This window comes from Mastigoproctus giganteus, chromosome 3 (assembly GCF_048544385.1).
Source record: "Mastigoproctus giganteus isolate SK-2022 chromosome 3, ASM4854438v1, whole genome shotgun sequence".
NCBI lineage: Eukaryota > Metazoa > Arthropoda > Arachnida > Uropygi > Thelyphonidae > Mastigoproctus > Mastigoproctus giganteus.
The window spans coordinates 133,347,561-133,366,827 of NC_143577.1; the positions used below are offsets into that span (position 1 = coordinate 133,347,561).

General features: G+C 38.7%; 1 protein-coding gene across 1 annotated transcript in view; it reads right to left on the minus strand.

Moving 5' to 3' along the window:
- The window catches only part of LOC150088278 (protein adenylyltransferase SelO, mitochondrial-like), a 471,795-nt gene that overhangs the window by 276,184 nt on the left and 176,344 nt on the right, over window positions 1-19,267 (minus strand). The window contains exon 7 of the mRNA XM_090370666.1: window positions 14,997-15,166. Coding sequence (XP_090226792.1) covers window positions 14,997-15,166 — 170 coding nt within the window. The remainder of the gene's footprint in view (window positions 1-14,996; window positions 15,167-19,267) is intronic.

Genomic DNA, 19,267 nt, shown 5'->3' on the forward strand with positions numbered 1-19,267 from the left:
TTAAGTGTATCCCATCCCTGTAGAAGCAATCTCTCCTGTTAACAAGTACAGTCCAGGCTGAAAAAAATTCTACCCCTTGAGCCTTGCACAATCCCTCCAGGGCCGAATTGATCGACAAGGCTCTCATCATATACTCCCTCCTATCGTGCCTGGGCAGAATTGCAGACACTTTCAAGTTCAACCCTAATTCACGGCTTTTTTTCAACAGTGACCTGTACTTGCTAAGTAATTCCGCCGGTCTCCAAACTGACTCGACAGTGCCCTGTCCATCGATGTCGACTGACTTCACTTCCTTGGATTTTATGTGTTTCTTAACTAATAGCATAACCCCTCCGCCCCTCCTGTCCTGTCTATCCTTTCTATACACATTGTATTCCCCAAATTCCAGTTCTGCATTCCTTATATCTGTGTGACACCACGTCTCTGATATCCCAACAATATCTGCCTTTGATGTTTTGAGCAATACCTCAAATTCATCAAATTTATTTCCCAAACTCCTAGCATTGGTGTACACACAGGTATACATGCACCTGTTTCTATTCCTAGCTACCCTAACACAACCCATGTGTTTACTTGTACTGCAATGACTCCCAGCTGTCTCTGAAATATCCTGCATCTTGTTTTTCAGGCTTCTGCTCATTTCAATAGAAGCAGTGCAAGAATCACTTCCACCTCTGCCAGTGGCTACTGTTAATTCATTAGTCCTTGTATCCCCCCAACTAGCAGTTTTCCGACCCTCCTAACATTACCTCGACAGCATCAGCAAAAATTCTTGCACCCTTTCTATTTAAGTGTATCCCATCCCTGTAGAAGCAATCTCTCCTGTTAACAAGTACAGCCCAGGCTGAAAAAAATTCTACCCTTGAGCCTTGCACAATCCCTCCAGGGCCGAATTGATCGACAGGGCTCTCATCATATGCTACCTCCTATCGTGTCTGGGCAGAATTGCAGACACTTTTAAATTCAACCCTAATTCACGGCTTTTTTTCAACAGTGACCTGTACTTGCTAAGTAATTGTGCCGGTCTCCTACTCTTAATATCATTAGTGCCAACGTGTACAATTTTTATGTTGACTTAAGGAATCAAATGCAAATTATTACCAAGGTATAATGATAACTGATATTGTTACATATTCTCATTAATTGATACATATTGATACATATTCTCATGGCCATGAGAATATGTATCAATTAGTGGCAAATAAAGAGAATGTTCTTGCCCTAGCATATTATGCTGATCAACTATTTAAAAGGAGAAAACACATTTTTAGTAATAATTAGATATTTAGTCTAATAGCTAAATTCTACTGTATGGAATAAGTTTCTCAGCGTCATGGATTTGCTGAGTTTGATTACTTGTCTTGAATTGTTGTAACTTTTAATGTAATTACTGTGATAGTTGATAATTAAATTAAATTGTGAGGTAGCAATTTCGGCCTTGAATGTGTGCTATTTGCTCACAGCCGCCGTGTATACATGTGCATAAGACATCGTCAATTGTTATCTATTTAAGTCGGTAAAATTGTCACCTATAAATTAGGTGACAATTAGGTGCTTTACTATCAAGATTAGATTATATGCTTGTAAGATCTAATGTTGTGTCTTATGGTTCAGAAACACAAATATATTGATTTATGCTTGTTTTGCATTGCTGCAGCTCCTCAGTGGTGGTGCTGATCTCTACTACATCGACTTGAAAACTGCTTGATGTCTAAGTTATTGTTGGTCTCTTAAGGACTGCATTTGAGTGATATTGTTCCATCAGCTTCTAATGCATGGTTTTATAATGGACTGTTACTAATTAAACTTTATTCCCATTGCAGAGTCTTCAGCATGTGACTTTCTTACCTTGCCTATTTTGGTTCGGGGTTTTGGTTTGGGACTTATATTGAACAGAGTTGTACTTTGACCTATCATTGATGTTAATAGAAAGTGACTGTATACTATATAAAATAAAAGCTGATACCGGGTGTAGTTGTACTACCAATTGGTAATAATTTTACTTGTACTGATTGGTAATAATTTTAACTAAGACGTTTTAAAGATGTCAAGTCTGCCACTGCATTTGCAGTGAGTGCTACTATAGCTATTTTAATTTTTAATAAGACCATTATAAGATGTATCTCTGCCGCTGCAATAGCAAGGTGTGTGATCAAACCCGACACCTGTCTGAGTAGGTGTCTTAGTTATTTAGCTACCTGACGTATATACTTTGTCATAATGGTCAATGACAGTTGTGTTGGTTTCCTCCAATTTTCTCTTCTTGTTACTAATTAAAATGTATATACTTTTACTTTTGACTATAGTCATCATGGTGCTTTTCTATAAGATTCTTAACTATTTAGTTAATATTTTAAATGCTTTGACAAACAAAAGAATTTTCTATTATATGCTATTCATACAATAGAAAATTCAATACAATACAATGATGAAGATCAAAGGAACTATCATAGATTGAAGATAGGGAATGTAGGAAGGCTAAAGAACAGTGGTGGGCAAAGAACTGTCAAGAGATTGAAATGCTCAAACAACAAGGTCAGGTGGACTTGGCGCATAGAAAAATCAGAGAGTTAATAACAAAGAATAACAGAATCCAAATGAGAGCAATACAGGATGAAAAGGGAATGACAGTACTGAACTTCGAAGAACAAAAGGAATGACAAAGAAGGTATGTTTAAGAACTTTATGACAATTCGAGCAATACACATGGAGAAATATGGCACTGGTTTTTGGTGTTTTTTTTATTTTTAATTTTTGAGGAGCATTAGCAACTAAGGCCACATTGCTCCGGGGATATGCGGTGGTCATTCCCTGACCTTTCCGCCTCCTCCGTATTTGGTGGATCCTGGGCTCGAACCATGGTCTAATCAAGAAGCATGTGTTATGCACTGCTGCTCCTGCCCACCTGGCTACGGAGGCACCCTAAATATGGCACTAGAAGAACAAGAAAACATGGAGGAGGAAATATCTAAAGATGAATTCAACACAGCCTTAAAGTCCCTTAGCAATAACAAAGCACCAGGAATTGATAACATACCTGCAGAACTTTTAAATTACAGTGGAGAAAATATGAAGAAAGCCTTATTTGAACTGATAAAGATGATATACAGGGATGAGCATTGGCCCAGAGGTATTCTGCACATCAATCATAATCCCCATACCCAAGAAGATGACACCAACATATGCCAAGACTACAGAATTATGTCTTATTACCCATGCATCCAAGATTCTGCTGAAAGTTATCAAAGTCCATGTGGAGAATCATATTGAACAATTTCTGGATGACTCACAGTGCGGTTTTCGCAGACGCAGATCAACGAGAGATGCTATTGGAACGTTGAGAGTGTTGGGCGAGAAAATGTATAACATGGGAAGAAACTTATATGTGTGCTTTGTGGATTATGAGAAGGCATTTGATAGAGTAAATTGGAGAGAACTGTTCCCATTGCTTGAGAAAATCGAATGCAAGAAGATTATTGCACTGATCTATGACTTATATAGAAGAAAATGCGGTGATAAGGTTGAGGGGAGAACTGACAGAAAAAGCTAAAGTTAAAAAGGGAGTAAGACAGGGATGCTTACTTTCACCTGGCTTGTTCAATGCTTTCGCCGAAGTGATAATTAAAGAGGCACTTTTGAATAACAAATGGGGTGGGGGTTAAAATAGGTGAAAAGTAAATACAGGCTATTATATATGAAAGTGCTGAAATATGATATGAAGATAAACGTGATGAAAACAAAGGCAATAATGATTGGTAAAAGATTAATTCCCTTCCACATTGAGATTGATGGAGTAAGAATAGAACAAGTAGAGCATTTTAGGTATCTGGGGCAGTTATTTGCACAGGACATTTCATGTCAAACTGAGATTCAATCCAGAATTGCAATGGCAAAATAATCTTTCAAAAATAAACTGTCAATTACACAGAAGATGTTGTTGCAGGAAATTATGAAGAAGATAATAAATATGCAGCAGAGACGTGGATTCTAACAAAAAGAGACAAAAAGAAACTTGAGGCCTTCAAGATGTGGTGCTGGCGGAGGAGGGAAAACATTAAATAGACTCAAAAAGTGTCAAATGTATAAGTATTAACACACATCCATGAACAAAGGAAAATTCAAAGTAGAATAAGATCAACTAGACTCAAATGGGTGGGCCACATGATTCAACATGGTGGCTTGCTTCTGGATGCAATAGAGGGGACTGTGGGGGGAAAATGCACTAGGGGTTACCCCTAGTGCTTTACCCAAAAAGATCTTCATTGGGACTTTGCTGGATGAACAGCTCATCAGATGAACTGACCAGTCACAAGACTGAATTACTGATGATGATGATGATGATGTTATTCTTGGCTTAACATACTTTTTTAATATAACATAAAGTTTTGTTAAACTTCTTCCTGTTTCAGTTCTCAAAAGTACCCTTGGAGTTTTCAGGTAATCCCTGAAAGCTCCAATAAGAGTCTAGTGTACAGTTTCTGGCACACCTCCTAGTGGCAAGGGATGGGGGATGACGGACAGGTGGACCATGTGTTCCCCCAACGGCCTCGTTGCAATGTCGCCAGGGACAACACTCAACATAACCCCCCCCATACACACACCCACACTCTCACATACCGCCAGTTTGGCATATGTCTTACAGAACAAACTGCGCTGTACAGGAGGAAATCCTGGAGACTGACTGAAAAACAAAAATACTTTGAATACTTTGTCCTTTCTGTGCACATTATACTCCCCAAATTCAAATTCTGCATTCCTTATATCATGTGACATTATGTCTCTTACATACCAACAATATCTGCCTTTGATGTTGTGACCAGCACTTCAAATTTATCAGATTTATTTACTATACTCCTAGCACTGGTTTATATGCAAGTATACATGCACCTATTATTACTCTTAATTAACCTGACACAGCTCGTGTATTTATTTGATTGTTCCATGATGATTCCCTGCAGTTCTTGAATTCCCAGCACCTTGCTTTCCAGGATGCTGCTCATTCCAATAGAAGCTGTGCAAGAAACACTTTCATCTCTGCCTGCGGCTATTGTTAATCTATTAGTCTGTCTCCCCACCTCCAAGTTGGAATTTTTCCGACCCACCTAATACTGCCTCAATAGCATCAGAAAATACTGTTCCACTCTTTATATTTAAGTGTATCCCATCTCTGTAGAAGCAGCCTCTCTAGGCTGCTTCTACAGAGATGGGAATTTTTTTCAGGATAATCTGTACTTAAGTACAGATTACCCTGAAAAAAATTCTACCCAATGAGCCTTCATAATCTTTCTGGGGCTGAATTGATTGAAAAACTCCCATCATATACTCCCTCCTGTCATGTCTGGGCAGAATTGCAGACACATTAAAATTTAACCATAACTCAACTATTTTCCAACACTGATCTGTACTTGTTAAGTAAATCCACAGATCTCTTACTCTTAACATCATTAGTGCCAACATGTATAACCAAGTCACCTTTTGTGACCTTGAAAGATATCTGCTTTACAACATGATCAACTTTTGCCACTGGCTGACATACTCTTGTCCCATTCCACCTATCCTTTTTGCACAATATTAGCATTAGTAGAGGCATATGATGAAAGGAAACAAGCTTATGCAGCTTCATCCAAAAAAAAAAAAAAAAACGCTCCCATTTCACTCTTCCGTTTGTTCCAAATACCTGTCCAGCTCAGACTTTATTTAGGCTATCAACTTCCACAACAAAGCATGGAAGTCTGTTCCACCAAACAACTACCCACTGGCTAAAGCTGAACTTCTGCACATGTATCCTACATCCTACATCTGTCTTTCCTTAACTTGAAATTATGCCCTCTCAGGTAATTATTTCGAGTGAGAGGAAAAATCCCATCAGCACTGAGCATGTTAAAACCATGCAAGGCTTTATACACCTCAATCAGATCACCTCACAGGTGCCTAGTCTCAAAACACTGTCATTTGAAAAACTTAAGCCCTTCTTTGTAAGAGCAACCCTATGTTCCATTCACTAATCTTGTTGCCCTTCTCTGTAGTCATTCCAACAGCTCTGCATCCTTCTTAAAATGAGGCCTCCAGACATGTATACAGTACTCAAGTTGTGGCCTTATACAAAGGGATAATTACCTCCTTATCCCTGCTAGAAAAATTCTTGTATGTCAGTGATAAGACACCATGAGGAGCTACTCTTGCAGACTGTCTGCACTGCTCAGAAAATTTCATATCTGCCTGCATAATTACCACCAGGTCCTTATTGTTCTCTACCACTGTCACTGTAGTTGCACAGAGTTGATACGTTACTCTGGGGTTACTGCTTCCCATATGTAGTACTTTACATTTGTCAATGTTAAACTTCATTTGCCACCTCTCAGCCCATTTGCTCAACTTTTCTAGATCTTGTTCCAGTAGCATAGTGTCAGTAATGTCCTTGAACCCTGAGGGACTCTACTAATAACATTAGTCCACAATGAGCAGTGTTCATTGATTACCACTCTCTGTCTTCTCCCACTCAACAATCCCTTTATTCATAGCAGCAATTTGCCTCCAATGCCACACCGCTCCAATTTGTTCAGCAGTCTTCTATGTGCAACACAGTATCAAAAGCCTTTCTAAGATTAGCATTAGCATTAGTAGAGGCATATGATGCAAGAAAGCAAGCTTTTTCAGCATCAGCCAAAAAAAAACAAAAAAAAACACACAACTCCCATTTCACCCATCCGTTCGTTCGAAATACCTGTCCACTTGAGCCTTAAATTTGTTTAGACTATCAACTTCAACAACAAGTGACAGAAGTCGGTTCCACCAACCAACCACCCGCTGGCCAAAGGCAAATTTCCGCACATCTATCCGACATCCGTCCTTCCTCAATTTGAATTTATATCCTCTGGGGTGATTATTTTGAGCAAGATGAAGAATCCCATTGGCATTGAGCATGCTCAAACCATTCAAAGCCTTATACACCTCTATCAGATCACCTCACCGGTGCTTAGTCTCCAGACTCTGTAATTTGCAAAACTTAAGAAGCCTTTCTTCGTAAGAGCAACCCTTTGTTCCATTCACTAATCTTGTTGCCCTTCTCTGTACCCGTTCCAGCAGCTCTACATCCTTCTTGAAATGAGGCCTCCAGACCTGTATACAGTACTCAAGATGTGGCCTAACCATTGCCTTCTACAAGGGAATAATCACCTCCTTATCCCTGCTAGAAAAATTCCCGTATATCATTGACAAGACACCATGAGCTACTCTTGCAGCTCGTCTGCACTGCTCAGAGAACTTCATATCTGCCTGCACAATTACCTCCAGGTCCTTTTCATTCTCCGCCACTGTCAGTGTAGTACCGCAGAGTTGATATGTTGCTCTGGGGTTACTGTTTCCCATATGTAGTACTTTACATTTGTCAATGTTAAACTTCATTTGCCACCTCTCAGCCCATCTGTTCAACCTTTCCAGATCCTGTTGCAGCAGCATAGCGTCAGTAGTGTCCTTAACAACCCTGCCAAACTTTGTATCATCTGCAAACTTGGACATTAAACTTGATATCCCACCATCAATATCATTCATAAATACCGAAAACAACAACGGACCCAACACTGAACCCTGAGGAACTCCACTAATAACATTAGTCCACGTTGAGCATTGTCCATTGATTATCACTCTGTCTTCTGCCACTCAACAATTTGCAGCAATTTGCCTCCAATGCCACACTGCTCCAATTTGTGCAGCAGTCTTCCATGTGCAACAGTATCAAAAGCCTTTCTAAGATCCAAATATATAATATCAAAGTTATTCCCTGCATCCAGTTCTTTTGTGACTACATCATAGTATCCAATCAAATTGGTCGGGCAAGACCTGCCCTTAACAAAACCATGCTGCGTCTCAGCTATACCTGAATTCTTGTCTAGATGATCCTGCAGTGCTTCTTTAACCAGTGCCTCCAATAATTTACCTGGAACAGAAGTTAAACTAACAGGTCTATAATTACTTGTGTCGGCCTTTGATCCTCCGTTGTGAATTGGGGTTACATTTGCACATCTCCAGTCTATGGGTACCCCCCTGAGTCCAAAGAAGCTCTCATAATTATGGCTAGAGGTTTGCTTACTTCCTTTGCTGCCTCCTTTAATATAACTGGATAGATAACATCCACCCCAGGTGCCTTTTTTATGTTTATCCTCAACAATCTCTCCTCCACTTTCCTCTCAGTTATTACAAAATCATCCAGCTCACTGCCAATGTTTACTTTACCTACATCATTTTCCTTCCTGAATAACTCCTCATGCGTGAATGTAGATGCAAAATACCCCTTCCCCCATACTTCTCCTTCAACCCATGCACGGTACTAAGTACTATAGGTTTTGATGCCTTTCGTATTTGGGGTTTTCATAGAAAAAAAAAAAAAAGTTCATCTGACATCCATTTAGGTCTAAACCTTGAACAATAATTCTTAGTTGATATGTAAAGCTTAGTGGCTTCCAAGATAAATTCTTTGAATGCTTCCCATTTTGAATTTAATGTTGGTAACATCATCAGTTGCTCCCACTGTATAGAATTAAAATACTGTCTTAGACCACTGTAGTGACCTTTAAGAAAGCAAAAACTCTTCCCTTTTCCCCCTGATTGGTAGTTACCTCTTTGAGTAAATCCCACTTCAGCACACTGTGATCACTGCCACCTATTGGTTCCTTTATCTGCAGATTTTTAATGCATAAAGAATCACTACTGATAATCAGATCAAGAGTATTACTCCCTCTAGTTGCTCCCGAATGCTGATGTAGAAAACAATCATCAAATAAATCGACAAAAGCCTTGCTAGTGTGTGAGTGACCAAACCACAAATTCCAGTCAACATTTCGGAAATTAAAATCCCCCATTATAACACTCTCTAATTTACTGGCCCACTGTATTTCCCTGTAGAGTTGTTTATTATACTCATTAGGCCTATAACACACACCTACTCTCAATTTTGATCTCCCAATGCTTAGGTCACACCAAACTGATCCAACACTGCACTGTACAACAATGTTGACTGGCTTCACTTCCTTTGGCATTGATGTAAGCTGACGAAAGCTTGATAGCCCCCCCCCCCCAATTTAATCCTTTGAGGGAATCTTTAAACTTAATAAATGCCCATAACAAAGCTGAGTTGATGCCTAACATCCTTTCACTCTTTACATTGAGCACACAGAATGACATCCCCTTCGGCAATATCATATTCCGTTTGTGATAGTTCCGGAAACAAGCAGTACACATGATAAGGCTGTGGTTCAGAGGACTACCATGCACCTCAGTTTTCACTCAAGGTACGGCACTCCTATTACCTTGAGCCACTTTCTATGCTGCTCTGGTCTGAGGTTTTTGATTTTGGTTCAAATACAATATAATTAAAAATACTACACTAGAGTCCCACTATGGGCTCTCCAACCAAGTAGCCAGACACACAACAGAGAATAACACAACTCTAACGTAAACCACATGCTACAATCAATTATGGCATGTACGGAGCATCATCTATCACCAATCTATGAGTCGAATTCTCAAGTGACCTGTTTGCGATACTATATCTACAGCAAATCATCAATACTAAAGCTGCACGAATGTTAATATTGTGCGTTACGAAAAATGTCATAAAGTTAAGTTATTAAAACACATATGTAGTGTTATAAATAATAGTTTATAAGTCTCTTCTGATATTGATTACGCTACTACAAAGAAACCTGCAGTATCTGCTATATTGATACTAAAACAAGGGCAGCAAAATTCGAACATCTATTGATATAACACAATAACGAATGTGGTTTTTTAAGCAATTACAAAGTAAAAACAGATACACCAAATTAATCAGGAAATCACAAACAAAAACTACACTACTAATTTTAAATCAAAGGTTAGAGAAAAACAATAATTTCAAATCAATATTTTTCAAATCAACTAAGTTCCACTTAGTGGCTCAAGAAACAAAGTGTAAGTCAGTTGCCTCGTCGGCATGATATAGACACCAAGTGGGCAATTTATGTGGATCTTATAGTGCTAGGTGTTAAGTGTTACTTGTTCTACAGCCACAATGAGTCCTGAGGATAAGATTTTTTTTTTTTTTTTATGTGAACCCCAAACACTAGAGGTATTAGAACCTATAGTACTTAGTACCGTGCTTGGGTTGGAAGTTGAGAAGATGAAAGAAGATATCTAAGTTGAACTTCTGTAGATTGTAATTTTCAGGAAATACGCATGAAAGAAGGTTGTTCCAGAAAACGGAAGTTGAATGAATAAATGAGGAAGATGAAAAGTTTGTTCTGTGGGTTTGAAGTTGGACAGTAAATGGGTGTTGGCTGGTGGCGGCACGTGTTCGGACTGTTTTGAAAGAGAGAGCGGGAATTATAGAAGTCAATTCGGAAGAACAGTGCCCAAGAAAGTATCTGAAGAAAAGGCATGCAGCAGAAACAGTACGTCTATGAGAAAGCGAGTGGAGAGACTCTGTTAGAGATGAATCATTAATTAACCTCTTCTGAATGGAATCAAGAAGCCTGAGGGAGGTTTTTGGGGCACCACCCCAGATGTGGGAACAATATTCCATGGCAGGGCGGATTTGCGATTTATACAGAGTGAGCAGCTGTTTGGAAAAAAAGTAACGCAAGGTGAAAGTAAAAAAACCAAGTTTTTTAGATGCAGAGGAAGCAATATTTGTAATGTGCTTGCGCCAAGAGAGATTAGAAGTAACGGTAATCCCCAAATGAGATATATCATTTCGCCTAGAAATCGAAGTGTCACTAAAGATAAGCATAGCAGCAGAAGAATCCTTTTTGCAAGGTATAAGGCAAGACTGAGTTTTAGAAGGGTTGAAATCAACTAAGTTGTCTTTGCCCCACTGGAGAATTACCTGAAGATCGGCATTTAAGGAATTCGTAACAAATTTTCGAGACGTTGAAGCTGATTGAGCAGGACAAGGTTTCTCAAAAAGGAAAGTGGAATGCAATGTGCTATCATCGGCAAAACTATGGATAGGATTTCCAGTCAATGGAAGAAGGTCATTAATATATAAGAGGAAAAGAGTGGGGGAAAGAACTGAACCTTGCGGAACACCGGCATTAGTGGAGAAGTTAGAAGACAGGGAGCCATCTACCACCACCCTCAGTGAGCGATCAGAGACAAAACTGGATAACCATTTGCCAACTGTTTTTAGTAATTGGTTATCCAGTTTTCTCTCTGATTGCTCACTTCCATCTTATGGTTTGCAGCTTGTTTAGAAGACCTTTATGCCAAACACGATCAAAAGCCTTTGAGATGTCAAGAGCAACTACTTGTGTTTCACCGAACCTTTCCATTGAATTAGTCCATAAATGGGTGACATAAGCCAGAATATCACCAGTGGATCAACACTGACGAAATCCATACTGGCGATCGTTGATCAGACGGAAGGTTTCTAGGTAGTTTAAGAGTTGGCGGTTAATTGATTTCTCCATTACTTTCGAAAGAGTAGAAGTAATTGCAATGGGATGATAATTGGATGGGAGGGATTTGTCACCCTTTTTAGGAACTGGCTGGATATGAGCAAATTTCCAAGCAGAAGGAAAAACACCTTTGAAATAAGGCGGCGAAGAATAGGAGTAAGTTCAGGAGCACAGGTTTTGAGAACAAGTGGAGAAATACCATCAGGACCTGGAGCTTTCTTAGCATTAAGATTTATCAAAATCCTTCTGATATCCTTTTGACGGAAGACCACAGGAGGCATTGAATGGAGCGTGTTGGGAATGGTGGAAGGAGTTTTACCAAGATCATTAATACATGAGCTGGAAGAAAAATGGGATGCTAGCAGGTCAGCTTTATCCTTGGCTGAAGTGACAACAGAACCATCTGGTTTGGACAGAGGTGGGAGCAGAGATGGGCAAAATTTGCGGCCAATAGCTTTGGCAAGAGACTAGAATGCTCGGCTGCCATTAGGGCAAGAAGCAAGTTTTCTACTATTAACCTGTTCAAACTCTAGTTTGGACTGATTAATAACTGCTTAACAATTGTGGTGAGCTTTAGCGTAGGCAGAAAATGAAACTGAAGAATTAGAAACAAGCCAATACGATATGCAACATTCTTCTCTTGAACAGCCTTAGCACACTTATTGGAAAACCAAGGTTTAGATAAAGGACGAGATTTTAAAGTGGTGTGGGATAAAGGATTCCATTCCTGCAAGAATAATTTCACTGACACGATCTGAGCAAACGGTGACATCAGAAATTTTGAAACAGTAATCTGACCATGGAAAAGAAGAAAAGTCTCACAGGTCATCCCATTTTGCATTCTTGTAATGCCAAACAACACGAGGTTGGGAATAGCCATGTGATAAAGGTTCCATTGGAGAAGAGACAATCACCAAGTTGTGATCTGAAGTGCCTAAAGGACCTCTCACTTCGACTGTGTACTTAGAAGGGTTGTTTGTGAGAAAAAGATCAAGCGTATTAGGTGTATGATTAGGATTGTCCGGTATTCTTGTAGGTAAATGAACAATCTGTGCCAGGTCATTAGTAATTGCAAAAACCTCAGCATCTCGACCTGCTGGGTCGGTGTGACTAGAAAATGGAAGCCAGCTGGAGTTGTGAACATTAAAATCACCAGGGAAAATTACCTCACTGTTAGGGAAGTTCGACTGAAGAAAGTCAAGTTGCAAAGAGAGGAAGTCAAAGAGCTCCAAGTGATTAGTGGAGTTGGGAGAACGGTAGCGACAACAGATGAATTTGACACAATGAGGTAGAGATTTTAAGCCAGAGAAGATCAAACAGAGGAGATTCCAAATTGCCAAGTCTCTGACAGGGAATATCAGAATGGACATATGCACAAGTACCACTTTTGAGGCGAAAGGAATCATACAGCAAATAATTTGGGCATCTGGGATGAGCAGTGAATCAACCGATAACTGAGATTCTGTCAGAAAAAGTACATGGGGTTTGGCAGACTGCAAGTGGAAATGGACATCGATGAGATTAGAATTGGGACCACGTATATTTATGAAATGAATTAGGAAATGCTTGTGCGGTTTAGATCTTTTCGGAGATAAGCTTGCTCTATTAGTTTGACAATTCATGGTGTATCCAATAGTAAGAAAAAGTAAGTGGGACATGCTGTACGAAGTAATGAAATTTTTGGATATGGCGTACACGTGGTAAGAATATACCCAGATCCTTGACATAACGTGGCCTCGACAATGCTCCCCGCATACACACTACTCGGACTCCCTCCAGTGACTATCTGGCAGAGTAGAGGTAGCAAGATGATATACTAGCTGATCCGGAAGCCTCCTAGAGAGTTACCAATAGGTTCGGCCCGGTGTACTAACTAGCGGCCGGCCTGCGAATACTGTTTTAGAGCTGTACCATCGAAATGTAAGGAATATTGGGTCTTGCCACGACGTTCATCATAACCTAAAAAGTCATCGATCATACAGCATGATGGAAGAGATAGGGAAGGGTTGACTGGGACTTAGCTCTAGAGACTAAATATGAGTTCCACCACTTCAAGTCTCCAATAAGCAAAGTGGTGGTATTTCACCGGTTGATGAGAGTCATCTACCACCTAGTACTGCCTGGTAACATAGAGGGACGGCATTCCTCCATGTGGTGTGGGCACCACACCTCGACCCCTGCTTATGTTGGGTCACCAACCATGTACTTGTGCATGGAGGTTATAACCAGGATTACTAACAGTCCCACCATCGTGAAGGTGCAAGCAGAGGATTTGGCTGTCACAGACCATCCAGACTTCGCCGAAATTGGGTCCACTTGACTTGAGTGTCACCCGAATATCAGTTCCATCGGCGTTTTAGACTCCCAGGTACTAAGTACAGCTTGTGTGGCATATCTGAGAGAATGTCTGTGACAACCTCAAGGACCATACTACAAATATTTTTATAATTTTCAGTCCATTTTTTAATACAGCTGTCAAAAGTTTTAGATGTGGGTTACAATAATTACAATATTATAATTTATATCCATGGAAAATTACAATAATAATTTTCCCTGGATATAAAAGGTTCAAAAAAACCATCAGGATGACACTGCGCCCTACATGCACTGTACACTATTCAGTAATGGTATAAAATTTAATTAAGTTTTAAAAATTAAAACAATTTCATTAATGTTTTAAGATAACTAATGTCAACAAGAATTATTTTGTTTTGGAATATCAACTTGGCAATGTTCACAAAAGAAGAATTATTTATTTAAAAATATTTTTTTTCTGAGGAAAATACATTGTAAATGAGAATTTTACAAAATAATAAAAATATATATAAAATAGAAAGGAATCACATTTCTTAATGATTTTACTTAAGAATGAAAGGATTTTGCCTCATTAAAAAAAAAAAAAAAAGGCTTCTATCTACAGGGTTTTGGAAACATCATTTATAGACACCCTGACTATAAATGATGTTTCCAATTTTGATATATTTTTATTCAGAATTCCTTCAAGTACACTCAAGTAACACAAACCAGCTGAAAGATCAATTCAATAAGGTTTTTTTTTTTAAATTTGTACTCGACTGCCAGTTTTGCATTCTACCTGCTACATTCACCAGAATGGCAAAATGGCAACTGGGCCGGAGAAAGCATTGTGGATATTAGTATTTCATGCAACAAATCTTTTGTTATAGGATTTCTTTTCATGGAGTTATGTGAAGGACAATATATACATTCCTCCACTACCAACGCTGCAGGAGCTGAAGGCACAGATCACTGAGACAAAATTGATCACGAAATGAAGTACAACACGTGGCAGGAGATTGAATATCGCTACAATATCGTTAGTTACTCATGGTGCCCACATTGAACTTTACCAGTGTTTTATGTTCGTTCATGAAACTTACTGAATTGATCTTTCAGCTGATATGGGTTTCATGAGTGGTGTAGCTTGAAGTAATTCTGAATAAAAAAATATCAAAATCGGAAACATCATTTAAGGACACCCTGTAAATTACTAAGTTTCAATTTAAGTACATGGCAGGAAAATATATTGGAATGCCACAACAATACCTTTTTCCTCATTTTTTGAAGATAATGACATTGAAATTCAATATTGTAGAGATCTAACAATGGAAGTGATTTCGACAATGGCAGTGCAGTCTGAATGGCTTCACCCAATTTTTTTAAGTTCCATAAACATATTTCTGGTTGTTTAATAAATGTATAACGACCTCCATCATCTGAAATTATGAATAAATCTATGTTAACTTCATGCTAAAAGCATGATTACAAAAAGGATTTTCATAGTACAGGAAATTCTCTATTTACAATGTATCTATTTACATAATTTCCCCTTGCAGCAATATCAATATCCTATAACAGTTTTCAGTAGGAATCTTTTCACTATAATGACATTATGAAAGCTGAAAGATGTACAATGATTTACTTTTTTTTCACACACACACACACACACACACACACACACACACACACACACACACACACACACACATGTGCACAAAATTATTTTTTACAGATTTACTTTTTTTCAGAGAAGTGCATTATTTTTTGTGCTGCTGCTACTATTGTACCATATATAGAATAATCATGAACTAATTTTCTATCAGTTTTAAACTGTCACAGTAATGAAATACAAATGGCATTCCAATTCACAAATCCTAATGCATCACAAACTTTTACAAATTTACTAGAATATTAACAGAAGTGTTGTTACATGTTGTGCAATGGTGAAAAGGACAGAGAAAACAATCACAGGAAAGCAGCGAAATCAGAAGTATTGAAATGATCTGGTGCAGTTAAATGATAACAAAAATTAAAACATTTAACTTACCTCAAAAACCACAATGATTAATGATTCACTATGACTGTCAGATCAGAGAAACTGTCCATAGCATGTCACAAACAAACACAGCCAGAATTGCAAAAGCAAAACAACCAGGTTACAAGCAATAATGAAAACATGCTTAGCTTTCAGACTGATTAAAAATTCCTGGATGATGTTTAAGATTACTTTGATCCAACAACAGGAAAATAATAATTATTATTATTATTAATAGTAGCAGAACTTGCAAATGATGCACAGAAGCAAGCTTAAACAGCATCAGCCAAAACAAACAATGCTACCTACATTACTACTACAGTACAGCAAAGACTTCTTTACTTATATTATTAACTCTAGAAGGAAGGGGATGAATCAGATTGTCCACATGACATCGATGGTTTGACTGTCGATGATCCTGCTTAGATAGCTGACAAACTGAATGAGTATTTGGCATCTATAGTCACACATGAGAAATTCTGTAGGAGAGTGGAGGACAAAAGCTTATTAAACTCTAACTGGGAGCTTAATGATTTTGTCATAACTGAGAGAAAAGTGGATGAGAAATTGTCAAAGTTAAATATAAGAAAGGCACTTCGGGTGGGTGGAATGTATCCAGTTATATTAAAGGAGGCGGCAAAGAAGTAAGCAAACTCTTAGCCATAATTATGAGGGCATCCTTGGACACAGGGGAAATCCTCACAGACTGGAGATGTGCAAATGTATCCCCAATTCACAAATGGGTATCAAAGGGTGACAAGAGTAATAACAAACCCATGCTGTGTCTGAATTATTACTGCAGTCTTGTCCAGATGATCCTGCAATGCTTCTTTCACCAGTGCCTCCATTAATTTCCCTGGAACAGAAGTTAAACTAACAGGTCTGTAATTACACGTGTACTTGTGTTGCTACAATGGATAAAAGGGTGGTTGAGTGAGAGAAGAAAGCATAGTAATCAATGGACTTCACGGACGAAACTACTCTTTGTGGACTAATGTTATTAGTGGAGTCCCCCAGGGTTCGGTGTTGGACCTACTGTTGTTTTGTATATTTATCAATGATATTGAAGAAGGTATATCAGGCTTAATATCCAAGCTTGCAAATGATACTAAGCTGGCAGGGTTGTTAATGACAATAATGGAGGTGTGCTACTGCAACCAGATATAGAAAGGTTGGGCAGATGGGGTAAGAAGTGGCAACTGAAGGACAAAAGCTTATTAAACTCTTACAGAGAGCTTAATTATTTTGACATAACTGAGAGCAAAGTGAAGGAGAAATTGTCAAAGTTAAACATAAGAAAGGCACCTGGGGTGGATGGGATGCATCCAGTTACCACTCTCTGTCTTCTCCCACTCAACCATCCCTTTATCCATAGCAGCAATTTGCTTCCAATGCCACATGGCTCCAATTTGTGCAGCAGTATCGAAAGCCTTTCTAAGATCCAACTATATGATATCAAAATTATTCTTTGCATCCAGTTCCTTTGTGACTACATCATAGTATCCGATCAAATTGGTCAGACAAGACTTCCCCTTAACAAAACCATGCCGTGTCCGAGCTATAACTGAAGTCTTGTCTAGATGATCCTGTAATGCTTCTTTAACCAGTGCCTCCATTAATTTCCCTGGAACAGAAGTTAAACTAACAGGTCTGTAATTACCTGTCCCCCTTTGATGCTCCTTTGCAGATTGGGGTCACAATTGCACATCTCCAGTCCATGGGTACTCCCCAACTGAGTTCAAGGAAGCTCTCATAATTATGGCTAAGGGTTTGCTTACTTCCTTTGCTGCCTCCTTTAATATAATTGGATAGATTCCATCCACCCCATGTGCCTTTCATATGTTTACCTTCAACAATTTCTCCTCCACTTTACTCTCAGTTATTACAAGATTATATATCTTACAGCCAGAGTTTAATACACCTCTGGCATTCCCCTCCCTGAATAATTCCTCATGTGTGAATGTAGATGCAAAATATTCATTTAGTTTGTTAGTTACCTGAGCAGGATCACCAACAGTTGAACCATCAACATCAAGTGGACCAATCTGATTCATCCCGTTCCTTCTAGAGTTTACATAAGTAAAGAACTCTTTGCTGTTTTTATTTTCATTTTTCAATTGCAATTTTTTGTAGTTTGCCTTAGAGCACACAGCTTTAGAGCAGTGTGCAATCTGCAACAACTTCGTGTGATTTTTGCTTTGTTTGCTATCCATGACTATATCTATATTTTGCCTGTTCTAGGGCATGATGATACTATGAAGAAATACTGTCTCTGATAGTGTGGTGGTCATTTCTCCTTTTTAAACCTGCAATTTGCACATTTTGGTAGTTCTTGCTTATTTATGTAGTCCGGAAAAAAGAGCAAACTTATACAGCAATAGTCACAAATAAAAAAAAAAAAATATTTCACATATCTTTGGAACAGTTTAATGTAATGTTCAAGCAACCCACACAACCCCAGGGGCTCACATTTAGTTATAGTTACGCTGGTTATTTTTATTTTTAATTTAGATAAAGAGTTTTGTAGATTACTATTTAATATATGTAAAATCGTTATTTTGTTTGAATCTTGCAGCCATTGTTTTTGTATAGAGTAGTAGGGAATTCAAATTTTTAATTGTGGTAACTAGGTAGCTCTAGCGTATAATTATATAGCGTAATATGCATCACTGCATTTAGGATTCTATTAGATAGCATAGTACTGACAATTAATTGATTAAATTTATTGATCTTATTAATTTAAAATATCATGCCCCAGACTAGAGCAGCAAAGCAACGGGCACAAAGTAGGAGTGCTGTGACTCAGGGGAGAACTGAGGGGGGGCAATTCTCCAAAGCATCACAGCCTAAAAAAATATGCAACTTGTGAATTGTTTGTTGAACTCTCTGGAACAGAACATGATCTAGCCAAGGATGTCTTTGTGTGTGCCAGGTGCAGGGAGTGTCTAGAAATTAGGCACCAACTCAGCGTTCTACAAGGTGTCTATGAGAACTTAAGGTGTAGGGTAGATGCCCTCGAAGAAATTAATATGAGGGGGGCCCGTCAAGCTCTCAGCTGCCCAACTCAATGCCAGAGTTCACTCCTGGGCATCAGGCAACACAGCGGCAATCTCCAAGGCAGAATGCGCTGGTCCCAAAGGAACTAGTTATTGTTGGTGACTCTATTGTCACGAAGATGGGGATTATATTGTGTAAAAAGGATAGATGAAACATGACCAGGGTATGTCTGTCAGGGGGCAAAGGTTGATGACGTTGTAAAGCATATATCATCTTTTTAGGGCACAAAAGGTGATATTGTTGTACACGTTGGCACCAATGACATTAAGAGTAGGAGATCTGCAGATTTATTTAACAAGTACAGGTCAATGTTGCAAAAAAGTCGTGAATTAGGGTTAAATTTGAAAGTGTCTGCAATTCTGCCCAGACACAATAGGAGGGAGTACATAATGAGAGCCTTGTCAATCAATTCGGCCCTGGAGGGAATGTGCAAGGCTCAAGGGGT